General features: G+C 37.9%; 1 protein-coding gene across 5 annotated transcripts in view; it reads left to right on the top strand.

Moving 5' to 3' along the window:
* The window catches only part of DYSF (dysferlin), a 3,914,743-nt gene that overhangs the window by 1,965,574 nt on the left and 1,928,815 nt on the right, over positions 1-20,354 (top strand). For all 5 annotated transcript variants that reach the window (XM_044064060.1, XM_044064063.1, XM_044064061.1 and 2 more), the window contains one exon: positions 17,476-17,653. In XM_044064060.1, the coding sequence (XP_043919995.1) occupies positions 17,476-17,653 (178 nt within the window). The remainder of the gene's footprint in view (positions 1-17,475; positions 17,654-20,354) is intronic.

Raw genomic sequence — 20,354 nt, 5'->3', positions numbered from 1 at the left:
AATAGAGGTGTTTAAAAACATTTAAACAATAGTTGCTTAGTAATTATAGGTTAGAAATGCACTGCAACAGATTAAATATTGTATAATGAGTCAAGGAGTAATTACTTACAAGTGGAGAAAAAACCCACAACAGATAAAAACTTTTAAAATAGAGTGTGGTGTAACTTATATTCAAGAGGTAAGGGCCCTCACAACATATTATAATACATGTACAGAATATTGCTAGGTAATTGTGATTGCTTGCAGAAGTAGCCTATGTTAAGTAAATTAATATATAGTTATTTAAACATTTGACTATATTTCTAATAATATATGGAGGTTAGACATAATAGTGTATTCTGGTGCCAAAATAAACAGTGAAATAGAATGAGATGAGGAGGTGTAATGAGCAGGGGGGGGAATTAATGACATGAAAAGAGAGTTGGTTAGTATTAGAGGGATGAGAATGCTATGGAAGGACAGGAGAAAGGGAAATAAATAGTAGTTTAGTATTGGCTGAAAAGATGAAAGAGCATAGAGTACTAGTATGGTATCATTAAAGTGGTAGCTTCTTTTTTATGTTAGGCTATTACTGCCTGCTAAAATATGCAAGCATTAATGATTCAGAGTGTCAAAGGTATAGTTACAGTAATTAGGTGGTCATATAGGTTCTCCAGGTAGAGGTACAGGTGTCAGATAGTTTCTTTGTATAGTATAAGTTAAATTACAGGTTATCGTCAATTGTCACATGGAGGATAACTTCTATAGGGGTGTTATCAGAGGCTGTTATTGAGAAATGTTGTTTGAGGTGTGTAAAGGCTTTAGGCAGAAATAATAGCAGATACTGTTTTTGGATTGAGTAGAAGCTGAGAGTTATTGAGCCAGCTTTCAGCGAATGAAATGACTCTTGGGTGATGTGTTGTAGAGTAATTGGGTTACTGGCAGTACAGATTAAAGTTGATTCATCTGCATATTGTATGAGGGATGATCGACATTTGAAAGAGTCTGGGTTGTTGACAGGAAGGATGAGTAGCAGTTAATCTGTTTAACAGACTGCAGTTTGTTGGAAATGTAGCTGTAGAACCATTTGGTAGAGGTGTTTGTTAGGCCAAGTGATGACAGTTGTTTTAGAAGCAGGCTATGGGAAAAAGTATTGAAGGCCTTGGATGCATCCAGAAACATGACATAATCCAGCTGGCCTTTATCTCTGGCTAGGATAATAGTGTTGGTGAAGTTTAAGAGAGCTGTAGTAGTGTTATGCCCTAGTCTGAAACCATGATAGTTGAGGTAAGGAGGTTGTTAGTTTGTAAATGAGTCAATTGATTTGAATGAATTTTTCACTCATTTTTGAAAAAAAAGGGTACGACTGGCAATGTATTTAAAGCTAGAAATGTCATTGGAGTTATCTTCTTGTGAAGTGGGATGATATGAGATTTTTTCCAATAGCCTGGGACATGTGAGTGATTCCTAAATAGACCAATTTATGAGAATGTATACTGGAAAGGAAATTAAGCTGCAAGTTGTATTTAGGAAATCATTAGGAATTTCATCTGGAACTAGTGTACTCAGTTTAATTTGATTAAGGTATTTCTTGATTGTTGTGTTGGATACTGGTTGAAAGGAGAAATAATGAGTATTAATGGAAGTAGGAGGTGAGACTAAGTGGGATATAGTCAGATTATTAGAGAAGGTTGATGTGCTTTGAGTTCTGTTGTGAAGTAATTTAACAATGCTAAAGATAAACTGATCACTGAAAGTGTTAGCTGTATCTTCCAGTGAGTGATGGTGATTGGGGTTTGGTTGTCTATTTGAGCCAGGGTGTAGCATTTTAGTTATGGTGGCCCAGAATTGCCTAGAATTTTGTAGCATCTGTTCTGCAGGTTGGATTGACAAAGTTTCTTGTCAAGTTTGATCTGGCATTTGGCTTTCAAACAACTCTAGCTGTGCACATCCATATTTCAGCCTTCTTATGACCCTGTCAGCACAGTATAAGTGGACAATTTGGCTGTATTTTAGAAACACGTGGTCTTTAAGCCTAGCTGATGTCTGTAAGCATTAAGGTGTCTGCAAAATAGCCTTACTAACATCCAAACCAAAGAGTAAAATGGTCATGAATACAACCCCATTATTAACAACTACAAGATAAACCTAGCCAAGCTAGAGTTTTTACTGTGTGATACCTTAAACCCCCTGTAATAGAGGCCCATGAGATATATGCAAATGACCCCTAAAGGACATCAAGTGTGCTAGCTATATGGCCTCTGTCTGGGATAAATATGGCTAGGCTTGTAAGGGCAATAGGTCTGTTAGCCTATTAACTTTCTATGAACCTATGAACCTATGACACCAGGTAGAATTGATAAACGTTTATGTGGACTCATGAAAATGTAATAGAGTAACAAGGGTATTGTCTTGATGAACTTTAGAACATTAAGAAGAGTAAAATTGTAATGTCTGGCATTACTGACCTACTGTAAGGCTCTTTGATTTATGATTTATGATTAATGTTGTATGTGTCTGTTCAATGTACTGCTGATCCCTGGTATATAAATCATTTAGCACAGTCAGTACAATATGTTCCCAGATGCCCTTAATATATGTTTGATATACCAGAAAAGAGATGAGGCTGAGTGGACATTTCCATAATGTATGATGAGGAGTAAGGAGTTACCTTGAAAGGAGTGTGCATCCTGACATTTTCCTGAGTGGTGAAAAAGTCATTTTTAATGGATAGAGAAGTATCAGTTCTCAGTATGTAGTTTAGGTGGCATATTACTGTCTGTTTATAGGTTCATAGATTCATACTAGGCTATCTGCCCTGGGGCATTTATAAGCCTAGCCCAATTGTGTTTGGCTTACGCCACCCCTTGATTTGAGTATACTGTGCCCTTTTTAAAGTTTAGTTTACTGTGCCTCTGTCTAATAGTGACACGGAAGTAATCCCCGGGACAAACCTACGTTCCCCCATCCACTCATCAAGATTCTTCTTGAAGAGAGTCAGTGAGGTGCTCTGCCTAACATGAATTGGAATTCTATTCCAGAGCAAGGAGCCTTTGGGTTATGAATCTGTCCCTCCAGCATGTTCTGTTTATTTCTGTGCTGAGGTTCAAGTCCCTCGAGCGCGTGGCTCTAAGGGATTTAGATTTACTGAGGTGGAGCATGTCCATTAATTCTGGGTTGGACATAGCTTTATATGTCAGGCATAGATCGCCTCGAAGTAGGCGGTATGCAACTGAGTAGAGCTGGAGTTTTTTTAACCGAGCAGCATATGGCATCTGTTTGAGTCCCTTGATCCTCCTGGTGAGGTATTTTTGGGGTCTTTCTAATTGCTGCAGGTGTCGGGTAAGGTACATCCCAAAGGGGGCATTGTATTCTATGATGGGCCTGATGAGGGATGAATAAAGGGGCACGATTATCTCTCTTGATCTAGATGTGAATCCTTTCAAGATGAGATGGGCTATGTAGAAGGTCTTTCTAACCACTTTGGCAATGTGGTTGTCAAAGGAGAGATTGCTATCAACTTGGGTCCCCAGATCCCTAATTACACTTTTTGGCATTTAGCTTTAGACCATGGCTCTGGCACCAGTTATCCGTTTCTGCGAGACCTTTTTGAAGGATGTTTGTGTCAGCTGGAGAGTCGATTATGGCGCCCAGTTTGCAGTCATCTGCGAACTTAGTGAGCCATAGTCCTCCCACGTTGGCCTGTACCTCAGAAAAGTAAATACCGAACAAGAGAGGTCCCAGGACAGAACCTTGTGGGACGCCACTTGTGACCGGTTTCGAGTCTGACATGGCTTCAGCAACACTGACTCTGTGGGTTCTATCTTTGAGCCAGTTTGCGATCCATCTTGTGATATAGGGGTTTATATTTAGGCTGGATAGCTTATCTATGATGCCCGAGTGGGGTATTGTGTCAAATGCCTTTGCGAGGTCCAGATAGGCTGTGTGGACTACCTTCCCTTCATCTATGGCCTTGGGGACTGTTTCAAAGAAGTCGACCAGGTTCAAAAGGCAGTATCTGCCCTTGACAAAGCCAAATTGGGTAGGTTCTAGTGTCTGTAGGTCCCCAATGTCTTTGTTTATGAGTTCCATGATGATCCTCTCCATAGCCTTGCAGACTAGGCTAGTCAGGCTTATGGGGCGATAGTTTCCAGGGTCCGTAGAAGCACCACCTATGTGGAGTGGGACCACTGTTGCTGTACTCCATTCTTTGGGCACATATCCTGTAGTGAGGCTGAGACTGTACAGCAGTTTTACTTGAGGGATTAGTTCTTCTTGGAGTTCATGTAGGACGCAACCCAGGACGCCATCTGGTCCCATGGAAGCAGTGTTTTTTGCTTTGGAGAGGGCGGCCTTCACCTGAGCATCAGAAATGTTTAGGAGGCTGCACTGTGCCGGGATAGATACTTGCTCTTTTCGGGGGAAGGGGGTGGAGAAGTTTGCACTGAACCTGTCTGCCAGGATATTGGCGATGTCTGTGGGTTCAGTGTATTTTTTGTCGTTTAGAAGCAACTCAGAACAAGTCTGGGAGTTGCATCCCAGGTTCCTGACATAACTGAAAAAAGCCTTATGATTGTCTTTAATGTCCTGTGCAATTTTTCTCTCGAAGCTGGCCTTGGAGGATTTTATGAGGGATCGTAATTTTTTGCTAGTACTGATCAGAGATGCCTTCCCTTTTAGGGATTTTGCTCTATCATGTAGTAGCTTCCTCCTTCTGTTGTACAGTTTATTTATGGCTGGGGTCCACCAGACTGGACGCCTGCCTTTGGATGATTGGGTCTTGATTTTGTTTGGGATAGCATGATCCATGCATTCCTGGAGATGTCCGTAGAATGTGTTTATATAGGATTCTGCAGTTTGGGCAGTAGTTTCCACTGGCCCTGGGGCCTTGAAGGATTCCACTTTGGTTTTGAGAAGTGTGAAGTTCGCTTTTGAGAAGTTTTTCACTGTGGTTTTCTGGGCTGGGGGTGGGGTCGGGATGTGGATATCCAGTGAAATTAATTTATGGTCTGATCTTACCAATGAGGGATATACTTCTGGTATGGAGCATAGAGTCCCCATGTTGATAATGATCAGGTGTAGTATGTTTTCCCCTCTTGTGGGAGTGGTGACTAGTTGTTCCATAGCATTTGAGTTTATAAATTCCAGGAACCTTTGGGCTAATGTGCTAGGGCTTGAGTAATGCTCCCAGTCTATGTTTGGGTAGTTGAAGTTGCCCAATATAATGGTGTTCGGAGAGATCTTCATGTTCTTCAATGTTTTCAGGAATGCCGAGTGGGATTCCTGACTTTGAGAGGGTGGTCTGTAGGATGCTGTAAACTGAAAAGCAGTCTTGGCTGCTGTCAGTTGCACATGGATCGTCTCCGATACTTCGTGCAATGCCACTAACCTGGAGGCGTGGATATCCTTGATAAATATGGAACCCCCCCCCCCTTTTGTGGTTCAGTCCGGGTTTTAGGGCCGAAAAGCATGATATGAGGTATAACCTGGTAGTACTGGGGTGCTCTCTGGAGCCTTGAACCAGGTTTCTGTCACTGCACAGATATCGATGTTCTCCATACTGAGGAGAGCTTCGAGTGCGTGCATCTTGAGGTTAAGACTTCTGGCGTTTAGCAGCATTACCCTTAGTTTCTTGTTCCTTGTGCTGTCTATGGAGATGGGTTTGACTTTTGAGCCTTGCCTATTTCCAATAGAAGTAAGGAATAGTATGTACGATATCTGTGTATTTGGGAATAATGGAATCCTTTGCTGTGTTTTAGTAAGGATGATTTTAAGATGATGACTAGACAGGGACAGTTGAAGAGACTAGATTCAGTCACTGAAGTCACACTGTTTCATCCCTGTTGAAGGTGAAACCAGTTTTGTCATCTGAAATATAGCTTTTAAGTATTTGGATTGCTAAGGCATTTTTTTCAGGGGTAGTGGAGACCACAGAATATGAATCTGGACATTGTCATCAAAGAAGTGATGTTATATACGTTATACAGAAGATTGCGATCAGGTCCTTGATCAGAACCTGTTTATTATGTACTCAAGACTGGCATGCCAAGAAATTTAACTCATGAGTGAAGCTCCAGATGTGAATCTTGGCATGCATGCCTCGATCCATAATATTAGGTTATGAAGAAGGATACAATCATAATTCTTTATAGAGAATGGAACTTTGTGTGCTCCATGTAATACTAGTTACAGTAAAATAGAAAACAAAAACACTTTATTGTCAGAAAGGCAGTATAATGCAGTCCTTTAGTTTACACTCACCTTTCATGCTTCTCAGCTGTCCAGATTTTTGCTGAATGTCCAAATTATTGCTTCATATTTTTGGTCTCTTCCTTATTCATTCTGTGTTTTTGGGAGAAACCACTGAGGATTGAAGTCACTAAATAATGACATACATCTGATTTTCAGAGTTGGCATCCTTCAAAGAAATGCAGGCCAACACACGTCCTATTATTCCAGCTAGTTTCTAAGTTTATTGGAGGAAGGAACATCTTATTCCTGTGGTCAGCATGGAGAAAAAGTCTTTTATTTGCTGGTCAGTACTGACAGATTTTACTGCCTAGTGTGAGACCTGACCTTAACAACTTTAGCAGGGGGTGCTTAACATTTGAGAAGGTTAGGTATCTCACCACTTTAAAACTTCACTGGTTTGTGAATATTAGAATGTAATCACTGTGCTCCATGCCTTACATAGCAGTTATCAGCACTGGTCACAGAAATATCCCTGTAGAACTAAAGAGAATTAATAAGACAGAAATTAAATGCTGTGCTGCTTAAGTTTTGGAAATGGGAACAACAAGGATCTGCAGTGCAGTGGCATATATTTTCTTTCACAAGGTAGAACTTTAGTTGTAACTTGAATGTGGGTCGATTGTCAATGTTCTTTATATTGCTTTTAGAAAGAGAATTCCAAAGAGAAGGAACACAGTACCCGTTATATTGCCAAGATCTATATTTGAGTAAGTTTGATATGTTAGCATATATGAAAGCTGTAACCGTGATGAACTTTGGTCGAAAGCCATGTTGATTGTCATGCTTAATGTTGTTTTCTGGAATTTGTTTTCTGGAATTTGTTTATACATTATTTTTTAAAGAATTTTAGACAATGGGCAGAAATTGGTAACTCAGTGAAAGCTTGCTTCTGTATAGGGGAAGGGAATTCTTGGCTAAGGGAAGGGGATTCTTGGGCAAGTAATAAGACAAGCATAAAAGAGTAATTAATTGTGCAAGTAGTCCGAGTTAGATTATATACATATGCAGAAGGTACACATAATATGTCACTACACATTGTTAGAACTTTCTGGTGGCAGTGTCAGTTTTATCCAGCAAGTCACTAACCTGTATTTTTTATAATTTTCTCAAGATAGGATAAGGGTATTCCACATACTTACGGGGTGAAATGGGTTGATTAATTGGTTTAGTGCTGTCAATGTCATGAATGAGAATAAAGATTTGTAAAAGGCCAAGAGTGCAGAGGTAGGACCTGTGCACTTATTTGCGGCATTCCAAACAAGTCATCGTAGAACATTTTTTATCTGATTGTGGGATAAAGGTAGAAATTATAATACTGGATGGAGCCTGCTTTAAGAGACCAGTGGTCACTAAGGGAGATTGGGAGGATAATAAATTATATCAGTTTATCTGGTATGTTTGTAAGTGTTATGTCTAATAGGCAGGAGTGATTTTTTATGGATTAGCCCTATTGCCAGTGTTGACAACTTGGGCAAGCTTAAAGGAATAGGCTATTCTGTTAAGAAGTATTCTGTGTGGCTCTTGCCAGTCTATATTCAAGTCTCCTAGGATTTTGCTTTTGTGATGTCTTGTGTGACTTAATATATTTGAGTGTGTTATTAAGTATATTTTGTGAGGAGGGAGGTAGGATATTGACAACTAATATATGAATGGGAATGGGTTAGATTGTTCAGTGTACAGTAAGTTTTGTTAAGAACAATTCTGTCAATTTTTTTGCTCAGTTTGTAAAAAAAAACAGATATTAGATCTCTCAGAAGTCATTCCAGTTGCTGAGTTACTTTAAATCTTTTCACATCACTCTAATTATTTTAATGCAGTTAGTAGGAGAACATGTTTGAACTCCAGGTGAATTTAAAGAAAAAAGGAAATTACTCATATTATGTGAGAATGCTATGGTCTTGGATTGGTTGATGGTATACTGTGGTTTGTAGGCATAGGTAAAGATGCTGTCCATAAAAGAAGTGCCACTGGTTGTGATAATAATAGAAATCTATGAACTCACCAAATAAGGCAAATTATTGTTTTTGTTGTACCATAATTATTTTGAATTACCTTCATTTTGACCAGATGTCACCTGTTCCTTTTAAGTATTCTGCCACCAACAGTTTGCACAAAATGTGATCTTGACTGCTTGCATTTCTTCATAATGACAGCTTCTTAGTGTTGCTTAGCAGGGGATCTGTTGAATTCTCAATATATGTAGTTTTAGAATGAAGGCAAACATCTAGTATATCTGTGGTAGACTTTTTCTCCTGACTGATTCTGTTTCAGTCTTCCTTGAGCATGAATTTGATTTTCAGGAGTTATGCAGGTGAAGTGGATGAGTAGATGCAGGCATTCTTCTTTTTACTCTTTGAGCATAAGTAGTAGAACAGGTCACCATGCAACACCTTCCAGTAGAGTACTTCTGTATTCCAGTAAAGTTAAGTGGCAGTCCTTATTATAATCACTGCTACAGCTCTGTGACTTCTTACTGAGGTTCTTGACAGTTTGCATTGCTCTCTCAACTTAATTGTTGCAGTATGTATAGTAAGTACTTTCCTAACTGTTTAAACAATCCAGATCTCTTTTCTTGCTTTATACTCCAGTACCTTCCCAATCTTGCCACATTAATTTCCTTATTCAGACACTTGCTTATGACATATTTAAAACACTGTATCTTAAATAGAAGTCTAAACAAAACAAAACAAAAAATATACATATCTTGTGAAGGAGTGGAGTTATCTATAACAGTTTTGTCACCTTATCATTATCTGCTTTCAATCACTCCTGTAAATAACCCATGTATTTGATTTTTTACCTCTGATTTTATTCTTATTTTTTCAGCTTTAGTTGGTGCAGTCTCCATTTTTTCCATAATCCATTTACTCTCTTATTATGCTCTCTTTCTTGACTCCTCCTTCTATCGTTTCATTGATAGTGTTAACAACACCTTCAAGCCCCACGATGAGTGCTGTCTGAAACACTCTAGGTGCTGACAAAACACAAGATGAAAGTCTGCAAAAATCTTTTTCTTTTGCATCAATGAATGTAAATGTACATAAAAATGTATCTTTTTTCATAAAGTCTAATTTCTACAATCCCCTAACTAACATGAAGCAAAGGCGAACACTTCATACTTGATGTAGTTAAATCTAATTCTTCAGTTGTGCATGGGGAATGTTCCATATTTATATATGTATTAAGATGTTGTGGATCTCTGCATAAATTAATTCTACCTTTTTTCAAAATAAATAACCATTGCTGTTTACCTTCTCCTTAACCATGCCCACAAACTCCAGTCTGTTCAAACTCATTTTTTTCATTCCTCAAAACTAGTAGAACTTTCTTTGAATGTGCACTGTGGGAAATATTTTAGGATCTTTCTTAATATGTTGAATTGGCAAGCAGTACAGACCTGTCAATAAATCCAGTACCAGAAAAGTCATCACTTTGCACATACTTTGCAGATTTTAATTGACATATGCATCATCTGCTGTATTCACTGTGCCAAGCTTCTGACCCACTTCCAGTGAAGCTTTCATTTTTCTCACTGTTGTCTTTATTACATCCAGATTACTTTTACAACTGATGTTCTTTTTCATAGCACCAACAGTGTTTGTTGCTTCTGTATATGTACATGTAGAGGAAAGTCATACTCAGCTTATAGCTAAACAGGTTATTTAGGCACTTATTGTGTAATTGCAATCATTTCAAAAAGGTATATTAACTAATTCTAAATTCAAATTTGTTGATTCACAAATGAGAAAGCTCTGTTGCTCTTCTTTTTTTCCTATGATTATAGTCATGACATAACATTTGTATATACTTATAGCCAACAATCTATAGGAAGGATTAATCTTTAAAAAAATAAGTAAAATTCTGCTAAGACATCACACCACCACAACTGTATTTTGCACTTGCAAACATATTTAGACACATATGGTCATAGGTATCTGGAGTAGCATATTTAATATAGAGTATTTCAAGCTAATAAAATCCTTTGGCCTAATCCTTAACCCTAGTAAATATGTACATTTACTTCTTTAGTTCTGTATCCCAGTTTTCCTGGAATGATCTTAGATTATTCTTTCTTTTTCCTCTCCATTAGCCATAGTTTCCATGTTTTTCCTTTATCACTCCCATTTCTTCATTGATTTACCTCCACTGCTATTTTTCCTCTCTTCTCCTCCAAATGGAGTTTCCTTATCAGCTCATCCACTTTCTTAGCTTTTTTTTTTTGGGGGGGGGGGGTCCTTGTTTTTTTCTAATTTGTTTTTTGTAATTGTTGTCATCATGAGTCTCATAAGCAACTAAAGCAACTTCTTTTCCTCATCTACTACTCTGTTATCGTATCCCAACAAGAATAACTTCCTCTAGATTGTCCTGGTTTTGGAAAGTGTCAGGAAACATGATGCCATGTAGCTCTTTGCTCATGACATCAACAGCATGTTGCATCCACCCCCTGGGAACATTTTGCTTAATTTTACTAGGGTATAAAAATATTTATGTAAGCATTTGCATGCAAATTTCCTATATTTCTGGGCCTTAAAAGTGTATCTAGGCATTCTAAGGATTTGCCCCCCACCTAATTTTAATTATTGGTTCCTGTATGTCCTTTGCCCATTTTTTCTTAACTTATCATTTCTCTTATTCCCTATTTCCATTATCCATTTTCTAATCAGCCCTGTCACTGACCTTACTTCTCTTCTGTTGCTGTCCAGCTATACCTCTCACCTGTCCAGATTTTCGCAGAGTGTCCAGAATTTTGACTGATATTTTTGCTCTGCTTCCCATAAAATCTGTGGTATTCTGGCAAATCAGTGGGATGGAAGTTAGTAACTAATGACAAACTTTTGAGTTTCAGCCTTTATAACCTTTAGAAAGTACATGGTAACACAAACTCTTTTATTTTGTGAACTTTGTAAGTTTATAAGAGCAATATTTAAAATCTGTCCCTGTTTTTGGGTGTTTGTCCCCCATTATATCATCTTTGTCCAGAGGTCTGTCTCCAGCCCTTGCAGCATGTCCTGTACTATGTCCTCTTTTCATATTTTTTGGTCTGTCTTCCTCCTGCCTTCCTGCACTCCTCGATATTCCCCTTCTAGTCTAGGGTCTAACTGATATTCATCTAAGATCTCATCCCAGGTTTTGACTCTTTCTCCAACTACCACTTGGTCACAGTATTTCACCTCATTATGTCTTTTCAGCCATCTTCATGCCACATTTGCTTTCTCTGTCTTTATGTTTCTCTGCTGATCTGTCCTATCAGTGTTATTTTCTCTCTACAGGATTCCCATCATCCTTTTTTCTGTCTAGGTACAACCCCCGTATATCTCTTTTAACTCGGTACAGCCTAGTGATGCCTCTTAGGTGCTTCTTCAGTTACATCCTACTAACACCTCTAGGCATCTAATGTAGCCTGTTCATATTTGCATTACTAATTCCAAAGCTGTACTATATAGAAGCTATTGAAAGATTTCATCTTAAAGCTTTCATAATGTGCAACAGAGCTGCACTGATATCTGACTTCTGTCTAGTGATGCTTAAATGATATTAACTGTTGTTCATATACAGTTTATTTGTATCCTGATAATTTTTATATTTATGGGTTCCTCACTTACTCCTTGCAGTGTTTTGTTTCTCTACGCTTGCTGTATTTCTCTCTGGTATGCCTCTTCCCCAAGATTTGTCCGCATCATTCCTGTCTAGGTACAGCTGTTTATACTTTGTTCTTTTCACCATGTTCTGAGTTTCACTACTAAGTCTTAACCTGGTTTTGCTCTTATTGTTTTATTTAGTATTCCTTTATACAGGACATCACTGTTTGTTTCTAACTTGACCTTTACCCCTACCTGTCTCAGCCCCTATGACTTTGAAAGGCTACTCCATTAATGTTTAGAATAAACTAAGATTCACTCACTAATAGCTTATTCTTCAAAGGCTGCTTATGCAAGTTTCTTTACCGTTCTAATCTTTATAATGTGTCCTATATTTTCAATAATGTACTTAGTTACCTTCCCCTTCTTGGATTAGCGTTCTCCCTTCTCTGGTTTCACCTGCTCTACTTTTGCCTTAGTATTGTGTATCTTTATGTTTCCACTTCATTTTACCACTGTTTCCATTGCTGTTCCCTTTCTTTCCCATAGTGTGTAGCTCATACTTGTTCAGCATTTACACTTTTTTGTATTAGTTCTTACATAACTACTTTGCTGTACCATTATAATACCTTTTTACCAATGTGGAGGGTTACAATTATGCCACAGTTGGCTCTTATTATTTATGTGTTTATTTCAGTTTGTGAAACCATGTATCTTACTTTTTATTTTATTTTTTTACCACCAGTCCATTCACCATTGCTTGCTTTACTAAGCACATGTATTCATACTGTTTGATGATAAGCAGATAAGAAAATAGCTGCTACCTCTCCTGTTGATCATTTTTGCACTTAGAATTGGCATGAAGTAGCCATCACTGTCCAGTCTTTATATATCCCTTTTCTTCACCCTCTTTTACACAGTCTGTCTTCCTGCAGCTGCTCTCCTTTTCTTTCGCTAGACATCCATCTCCTGAGTCTCCAAATCCACTATTACCTTTTTTGTCCTTGTCTCTTTGATGATTTCTGCTCTTTCCCCTTAAAGTTTGTTGTTGCATGAATAGCAGAAAGAAGCTCTTTTCCTCTGTTATCGTTTGATTCTGCCTTTTGTGTCAGACAGTTTAAATCCACGTCTTTCACAGCTCCTTGTTACACACCATCTTGCCTGTGGTTCACTGGTTGCTGAAACACTGCAAGGGCCTCCCTCTGGGCTGGAAAATGATTTTGTACTCCACAGCATAAATATCCTCCATGTAGCTGGGTACAAGAGCTTCCACTGTAGTCCCCACTCTTTACAACTTTTTTATTTCTGGCTTGAAAGTGCCCCTTTGCCATTTGGTTTCATAAGAATAATCAAGGTTTATAAAGAATCTTATGCCTTTGATCATCAGCTTTTTGCCTGGAGGTTTTCTATAATCTTTTCTTTTAACTCAAAGTTTGAAGCTGAACAGTAATGGCTCGTGCTCTCCCCGATCCTTTCAGCTGCACTCATCAGGTATTTTTGTGGGTCCTTTTGATTTGCCTTCCTGCAATTTAGACATCTTAGAAACTTTGCAAAACTCCATGTCAAACAGGATAAGCAAACATACTATACCAACCTGCAAGACAAACATATAAACAACCCAAAATGTTTTTGGTCATTACTAAATAAACTCCTCCACCCTGGCAAGACCACTAGTACCTCTCCAAAAATACATGATATGACAGACTCTATCCCCACATAGTTTAATTCCTACTTTATACAATCAATATTATCTCTGTTAGATACTAACACATCTGCCACCTCACTCTACCCCTGTCCAATCAAAACCACACACAGCTCTTCAGTTTTAGTTCAGTACCTACCTCGCTCGTAAGGAAGTTGCTCCTTAAATTTAAAACTACATCTGTAGACCAGCTACTGGCAGACTACCTTAAAATGACTGCAGAAGTCATAGCCTTTCCTGTGTCCATACTAATCAATAGGTCCACAGCGAAAGATATGCCCCATCACCGTGGAAAAAATCCTGCATCATACCACCACACAAAGTTGGCACATTTACAGGGTTTAGACCAATAGCGTTTCTCTCCCCCCACTCCAGAATATTAGAGAAATGCATCGATATGCAGCTGATACAGTACCTAACCTCAGATAACCTGCACTCAGAAACACAACATGGCTTTAGGGCCCAGCAAAGCATGACTACTGCTCTACTACATTTTACCAGTATAATAAGCTGACATAGAAACAATGGTCTGCTTGGGTCCAGCTTGATCTTAGACTTGTCAAAGGCATTTGATACTGTCTCACACCAGCAACTGCTCATTCAACGCTCCTCAGTAGGACTTTCACAATACTCCTTGTCATCGTTACTTATTTACCTATCTGGAAGACAACAAGCCAATAAATGGCAACAAACCTACTCATCCTTTCAACCAGTTACTACAGGTGTCCCTCGGGGCTCTATCCTGGGTCCTCTACTATTAGTATATTTATTAATGACCTCCACACCTCTGCTCACCATACTAGTTTAGTTCAGTACGCAGATGATTCAACATTAATATGTATGGTCTCAACAATAAGTAAGAGCCAAGATGTTATATAAAAATCTTTCTCCTCTGTAGAAACCTGGCCCAAAGAATCAAACCTCATACTCCACACCAAAAAAACTAAGTTAATGCTTTTCACCTGCAAAAGTCAAAATCAAAAGAAATCTTTTACCATAAAGTCAGTAAATAATACCATCAACAAAACTGTGACTCACAGTAAACTTCTAGGTGTTATAATAGATGACAGTATCAAAAATGACCAGCATGTACTGCACACTGTTAAATCTACACACCAGAAACTCGGCTCCCTTTATGGGATCAATGGAATCCTTACAGATATTGCAAGAAAAACTCTAGCGCCACCTTTACTGCCAACTCTCTTATACGCCACTCCTATCCTAACAAACTTAAATAAATACTCAAAGAAAGAAACTTTTCTCCTGCCACAATAAAGTAGCTAAATTTCCCACCAGTCTCCCTCATAGGACCCACCATTTTCTTAGCTTAAAGCAATTAAACTGGCTTGAACTGGACAACTGTTTAACTTATTCCCAACTAACTGCAGCACACAAACTCATTCATCATTCAGGAAAAATGCCCTGCACTACAAAACTTATTACTGCCCTACTATCCAGCAAGGGACCTCCATTCCAGTAACAAATTCTTGTTTCATACAAATAAGTCAAATAATGTTGCAGGGTACTCAATCTACTCCCAATGTGTTGCTAAACTCTGGAATAGTATCCTTACAGAAATAAAACTCACCTAGAAACTCAGTAGTTTTAAACCACTGCATAAACAACATCTTAACCTGTCCTGGTCCTGCACATGGTCATCACAAAGATTAAAATTTTGTGTTCACTGTATGATACTCTCCAAATAATCTCTTAAAAATAATATCTTCAGCCTCTTGCTAAAATGACAAAATTATTTTTATACTTAACTGCTGCCTGTACAATCTACTAAGTTGCACATGTGCGTTGTCTTTAGTAACTTCCACCTCTGTAAAATCTTAGAATGGATAAATGTAACTTCTGTTTGTGTATAAATGTAAATAGAAATGTAACTATACTGTGACTGAAACTTAGTATAATGCAATGCAAGTAAATGGAGCTTTTCTCCCCTGCCTCTGCTGAAAATGGGTATTACCCAATCAAACTTTCCCAGTAAACAAAGACAAATAAATAAATAAATATCCCAGTTAGGTGTTGCTGTCTAGTCTGCAAGTAACTGTTCTACCATGTTTTTGCAGTTAGTCCTTTTTTTTCACTTTGTCACTCCTGAAATTGTTACATTCCTCTGGTAGATGCAGTCCTCTAAAAATATTACTTTAGCTTCTGAACACGTAGTCTTGCTTCGTTGCATCCATCCTTGCCTTCCCTTTCACATTCTCCAGTATTAGGTTTTGGGATCAGATCTGATTTCTCTCTCAATCTCTGTTCCAGTTCATTCCATCCTCCCTCCTGCTTCAGTAAGTTGCTCTGCAGTGATTGCTTTAAGCATTTGATCTCATGACATATTGTGGCCAGAGTTCCTGGCTCTCCCATATCTTTTCTTATTGCAGTTTATCTGCTTATTGGGGGCCATTTTTCTTGTTTTAGTTGAGATTCATCTGATTTAAGTTTTTTTATCTTCCAATGTATTTTTATATTCCACATGTCCTTTTTTGACTTGAATTTATATTTTCCTGAGGCAAAGCAACCTGAGGATATTGCTTTTCACAATGCTAACATACCAGAAGTTCAAAGCTTTCATTTTGGCAGTCTGGAATTTAATCTGATATTTTGCTTATATTTTTCAGTCTTAATGTTCGTAAGTAAGCACTACCTGACTCAAAGGCATTATATAATTATTTGAATAAGTAAGTGTTTACACATAGATGGTTCCCATTTATTCTCTTTCAGATTCTGTGCTTTGAATGTGTGGAAGTGTTACATTACTAGCTATACCTTTAGCTGGATTAAAGACTGTACTCTAATTATTAATTTTGAGCTTCTGTGTCTGGATTTCTGAATGATATTTTTTTTGCTGCATATTCTTTGGCACTTTCTTGCACACTATTTTTGTGCCTGCATCTGTTTGTAAGTTCAGGCTTGGTTGTTTTTTTTGTGGTGATGAGGCACCCAACTTGAACCACTCCATCTCCAGCTGTATATGTTCATCCCCCAGCTATACCCTACTTTCATCTAGTTAAGTAGGTAAATCAGCCCCCTTTCTTAACTGATGACGCTGGCAATGAGACAGGTGAGAGTGTTGGGGAATTACCTTGAGCACACACAGAAGGTAGCATCTGATTTACTGTTGGTTCTATTACTTCCTGTATGCTGACATCAGATTTGAGGTGGAACTGAGCAATAAGGTATAGTTTTTAGAAACTGTTCCACACCCAAGCCAACAGATGGATATGCACCTTCTTCAACCTAGTCACTCTGCCCAGATGATGGTCTTCTGTTCAAGTTTCTACCAGATCTGGAAATCTGGAATAAGCAACTTAACCTCACTGGGATGTCACCCTGATTCCCTTTTTCATTATTTCTTTCCTTACTGCTTCCAGCTGCAACAGGCACCTGAACCAATATTTCAACTCAGGTCACCTGCATCATAGCCAGGGCTTTATCCCTTTATGCCATTGAAGCTGGTCCACTTTCTTAGATGTCCTCCCTGCCTTTACATTCATTTTCAATGGCGTCTCAGGTTTCCATTCAAGTCTAAAATGGAAATAGTCTGCATGTATTTCCATGTGTCTTTTATTAGCCTTTTTTACTGATTTGCATTGGATAGCACACTTATTTTTTGCAGTAACAAATTGTTCGTGTTCACTTGATATTTCTTCCCTAGACAACTGATGAAAAGGGGTGTGGCCCAGCTGGAAAAAATGCTCAACAAAAAGTTAAATTCACAAATTACATGTTTATGTTTCTTAATTAACATGGGGTTAGTAAAAATATGAGTTCTGCTAAAAGCATTAATTTGTATTGTCTTTATTATTAGACAGATCGTAGACAGATTATTTTCATATTTTACCCTTATCTTGTGATATACCGGTATATAAATGATGCATTTTCCCTCTGTAACTCATCATAGAGGAGTTTGATATCAATAATTTATAAAGTACCCTTGGAAATGTTTCTCATTCACAGAAATTCCTCCGAAGAAGGAAGTATTACTTGTATGCTGCATTCTATTCCGCTACCATGCTTCAGGATGTGGATGATGCCATTCAGTTTGAAGTCAGTATCGGAAACTATGGCAACAAGTTTGACAACACATGTTTACCCTTGGCATCCACCACTCAGCACAGCAGGGCTGTGTTTGATGGTAAGATATTAGTTGTTAATTGACCTAGAAGTAAGTTAGGAGTTGTATTAGCCAGACAGATTACCACATTGCTAGAATGAAGTTAACATTTTTTACCAGTACAGCTTACATCAGGCAAGGATTACAGTCATTACTGAACACAAGTAACTGCAAAAATAAATTCAGCGAATGGTCATAGTTGGCCATCATCGCCCCTAACTATATATACCAACTCTGAGATCACACTACAGTGGGGAATAGGGCAAATTTAAAAGGTTTCCTTAACTTACCTTATACAACTCATAACTTCCTTGTTGTTGGCCATCTATGTTGATTCCATGAATTTATTTTCGAAGTTACATATGTTTGGTAATGTTCCGTATCAATGTTTTTTGTTCAATATTTAGCCATTCGAGGGTTTATGTTTTCGACAGCTAAACACAGACCCAATTTTAGAGGCATAGCTTGCTGCAACTTGCTTTGTTATTCCTGATTCTTTTGAGTGACTTTTCTCTGTCTGATATAGTGTTTTAGCAAACAGTTAAAATCTTTCCATGAAGGGTGTTGCTCTGTGTACCATCATCTTTAAATGACAGTGACATTGTCACATTTGGAGACAGCAATATCTTTGCAATTGATGTGATCTTGGAGTAAAGTGCTGTTTCTTCACAAACCAAACTTTTTCAGCAAGATGTTTTTGTCAACTTGTTTCAATAGTTTGTGCTATGCTGAGCAGTGTATTCTATAATATTCTATTAATTCAATCACAGATGGCTTGAGCTGCATTACTGAGAGGTTGCATGGAATTGTTGCTATACTGTATGCAGTGTCAACAGTATGGGTACTCAGAATGGCTGCAAAGAATGGTGAAATGTGACCACTTTTAAAAGTTTGAATGAATTCCAGATTTGTTTCAAAAATGTATTGCTAATTTTTTTTTCACATTTGAACATTATATCTAAATTCACATAAAAACTATTGTCAACACAGAAGCATCAAAGTGATAGGAAGCTAAGAATTTTTTGCTCCATACCTCTCAAGAGTATTATATTTGGCGCCTTTTTCCCTTAATTATTTTTCACTTTGTCTCTAATTCTAGAAAATTTACAGGTCCTACTTAACCAGCTGTAGCTTAATTCCTTTTTCTATTTTCTACCCTTTCTAAGTATTGCCTTATCTTATTCTTATCCTTTCTTGAATTAATTTACTGTTTTGACATTTCTCTTTTTTCAAGAAAGCCTTTCTAGACAATCTGCCGCTCTTTTTTTTGCTATTGTATTTCGTAATTCATTCTTAAAATGCTCAGTTTACGGTTCTCAGTGCCTTTTATATATATGACACAGTGGTATATTGAGGACCTTTTTCACCCAACAGCAAGACTGTGTTTTATTTCTCAACCAGGGTGCCCTCTGTACAGAATCTGGATGCTTTCCCTTTGTTTGCCTGAGTTTTCTTTTAAGGACTCGTGTTTAATCCTACATCTCAAATACAAGTAGTAGGCGGATTGGACACTCTAAATTGTCCATAGGTGTGTGTGTGGCAAGTGTTTGTAATATGGAAGGCAGGCCTGATAATTTGCTTGCATTCCCTGTTTGCCCAGTAAAATCTATGGATGATGATGGCTATTTATAGGGTTATTACAGGAATTAGATGCGGCTTGACAGCAGTGAATAGATGGATTGAGCTTTAAGACTATTGAGCTTGTTAGAATGGTTGGCATGTCATGTGATAGTCTGTTCTTCCTGATTATTCACTTAGAATATAGATCTCATGAAAGTTAGACTACTTCTCTTACACCTCTTTGTAATTGTCTAGCTCTTTGATATAACATAACTTAGTGATAGAACAGTTTTTTTTTTATGTCTGTCAGATGGTCCAAAGGATTAAGACTGACTTGTAACAATCTGCTTCCTTTAGGCCCGGATGCATGGTTTGATTACTTTCACCAACACTGTCTTACTGTGTGATAGTAAGCAAATCAGTTAAGTAGAAACTACCCATGGGTTACACCTGAAAAAAGAATATTTGTGTACAATGGGCTTATTCAGTATTCAGATGTATAAAATGGTGATGAAGTACCTGCCAGAACTGAAATGTATTGGCATTAGCATAGAAATCTGTTTGCTTTTAAGCGCCAATGTGTTTAGAACTACATGATGCTCTGTGCAGATATTGTTTAACCAAAATCCACTGGAGTTTTGCATTTCTAAGAAATCTGGCAGAAATATTGGAAGCTTTGGATGCTGAAATTCAGTTTATTCTTATTGTAAGTGGGATCAACTGAAATGTCTTAAGATGTATAGTGTGCTGGAAAAGAGCTAAAATGTATTTAATTCTGAATTTTCTTGAAGAAAAGAAAGATTAAATAGCCGCAATTAGAGATGAACTGAGTATTTATGTGCAGCCAAGAAAGAGTGCCATTTGTTAGGCATTTCTTCATTATGAAGACACAAGCCTGAATATTCATAAGGAACCCCATCACTTCAGGTAAGATCTGCAGTACAAAGAGACTGCTTATGAGATGCAGTACTTTACAATTTCGAAACGCATTTGCTGCATTGTGAGGAAAGATACTATTATCAGTTCATTTGAATGTCTCTGAATTACCCTTAACCACTGCAAGTATAAATCAGCATTTTTCTTTTAACACTTGTGGCCTATACATTGTGTTGGCAATGGCACTCCTCTATTCTTTCTTCCAGATACATATACACATTGAATA

The sequence above is a fragment of the Protopterus annectens genome, chromosome 2.part2, assembly GCF_019279795.1.
Source record: "Protopterus annectens isolate FY-2018-M chromosome 2.part2, PAN1.0, whole genome shotgun sequence".
Taxonomy (NCBI): domain Eukaryota; kingdom Metazoa; phylum Chordata; order Ceratodontiformes; family Protopteridae; genus Protopterus; species Protopterus annectens.
Note: the sequence above shows the minus strand (reverse complement) of the source record. Positions and strands in the feature narration are given on the sequence as shown.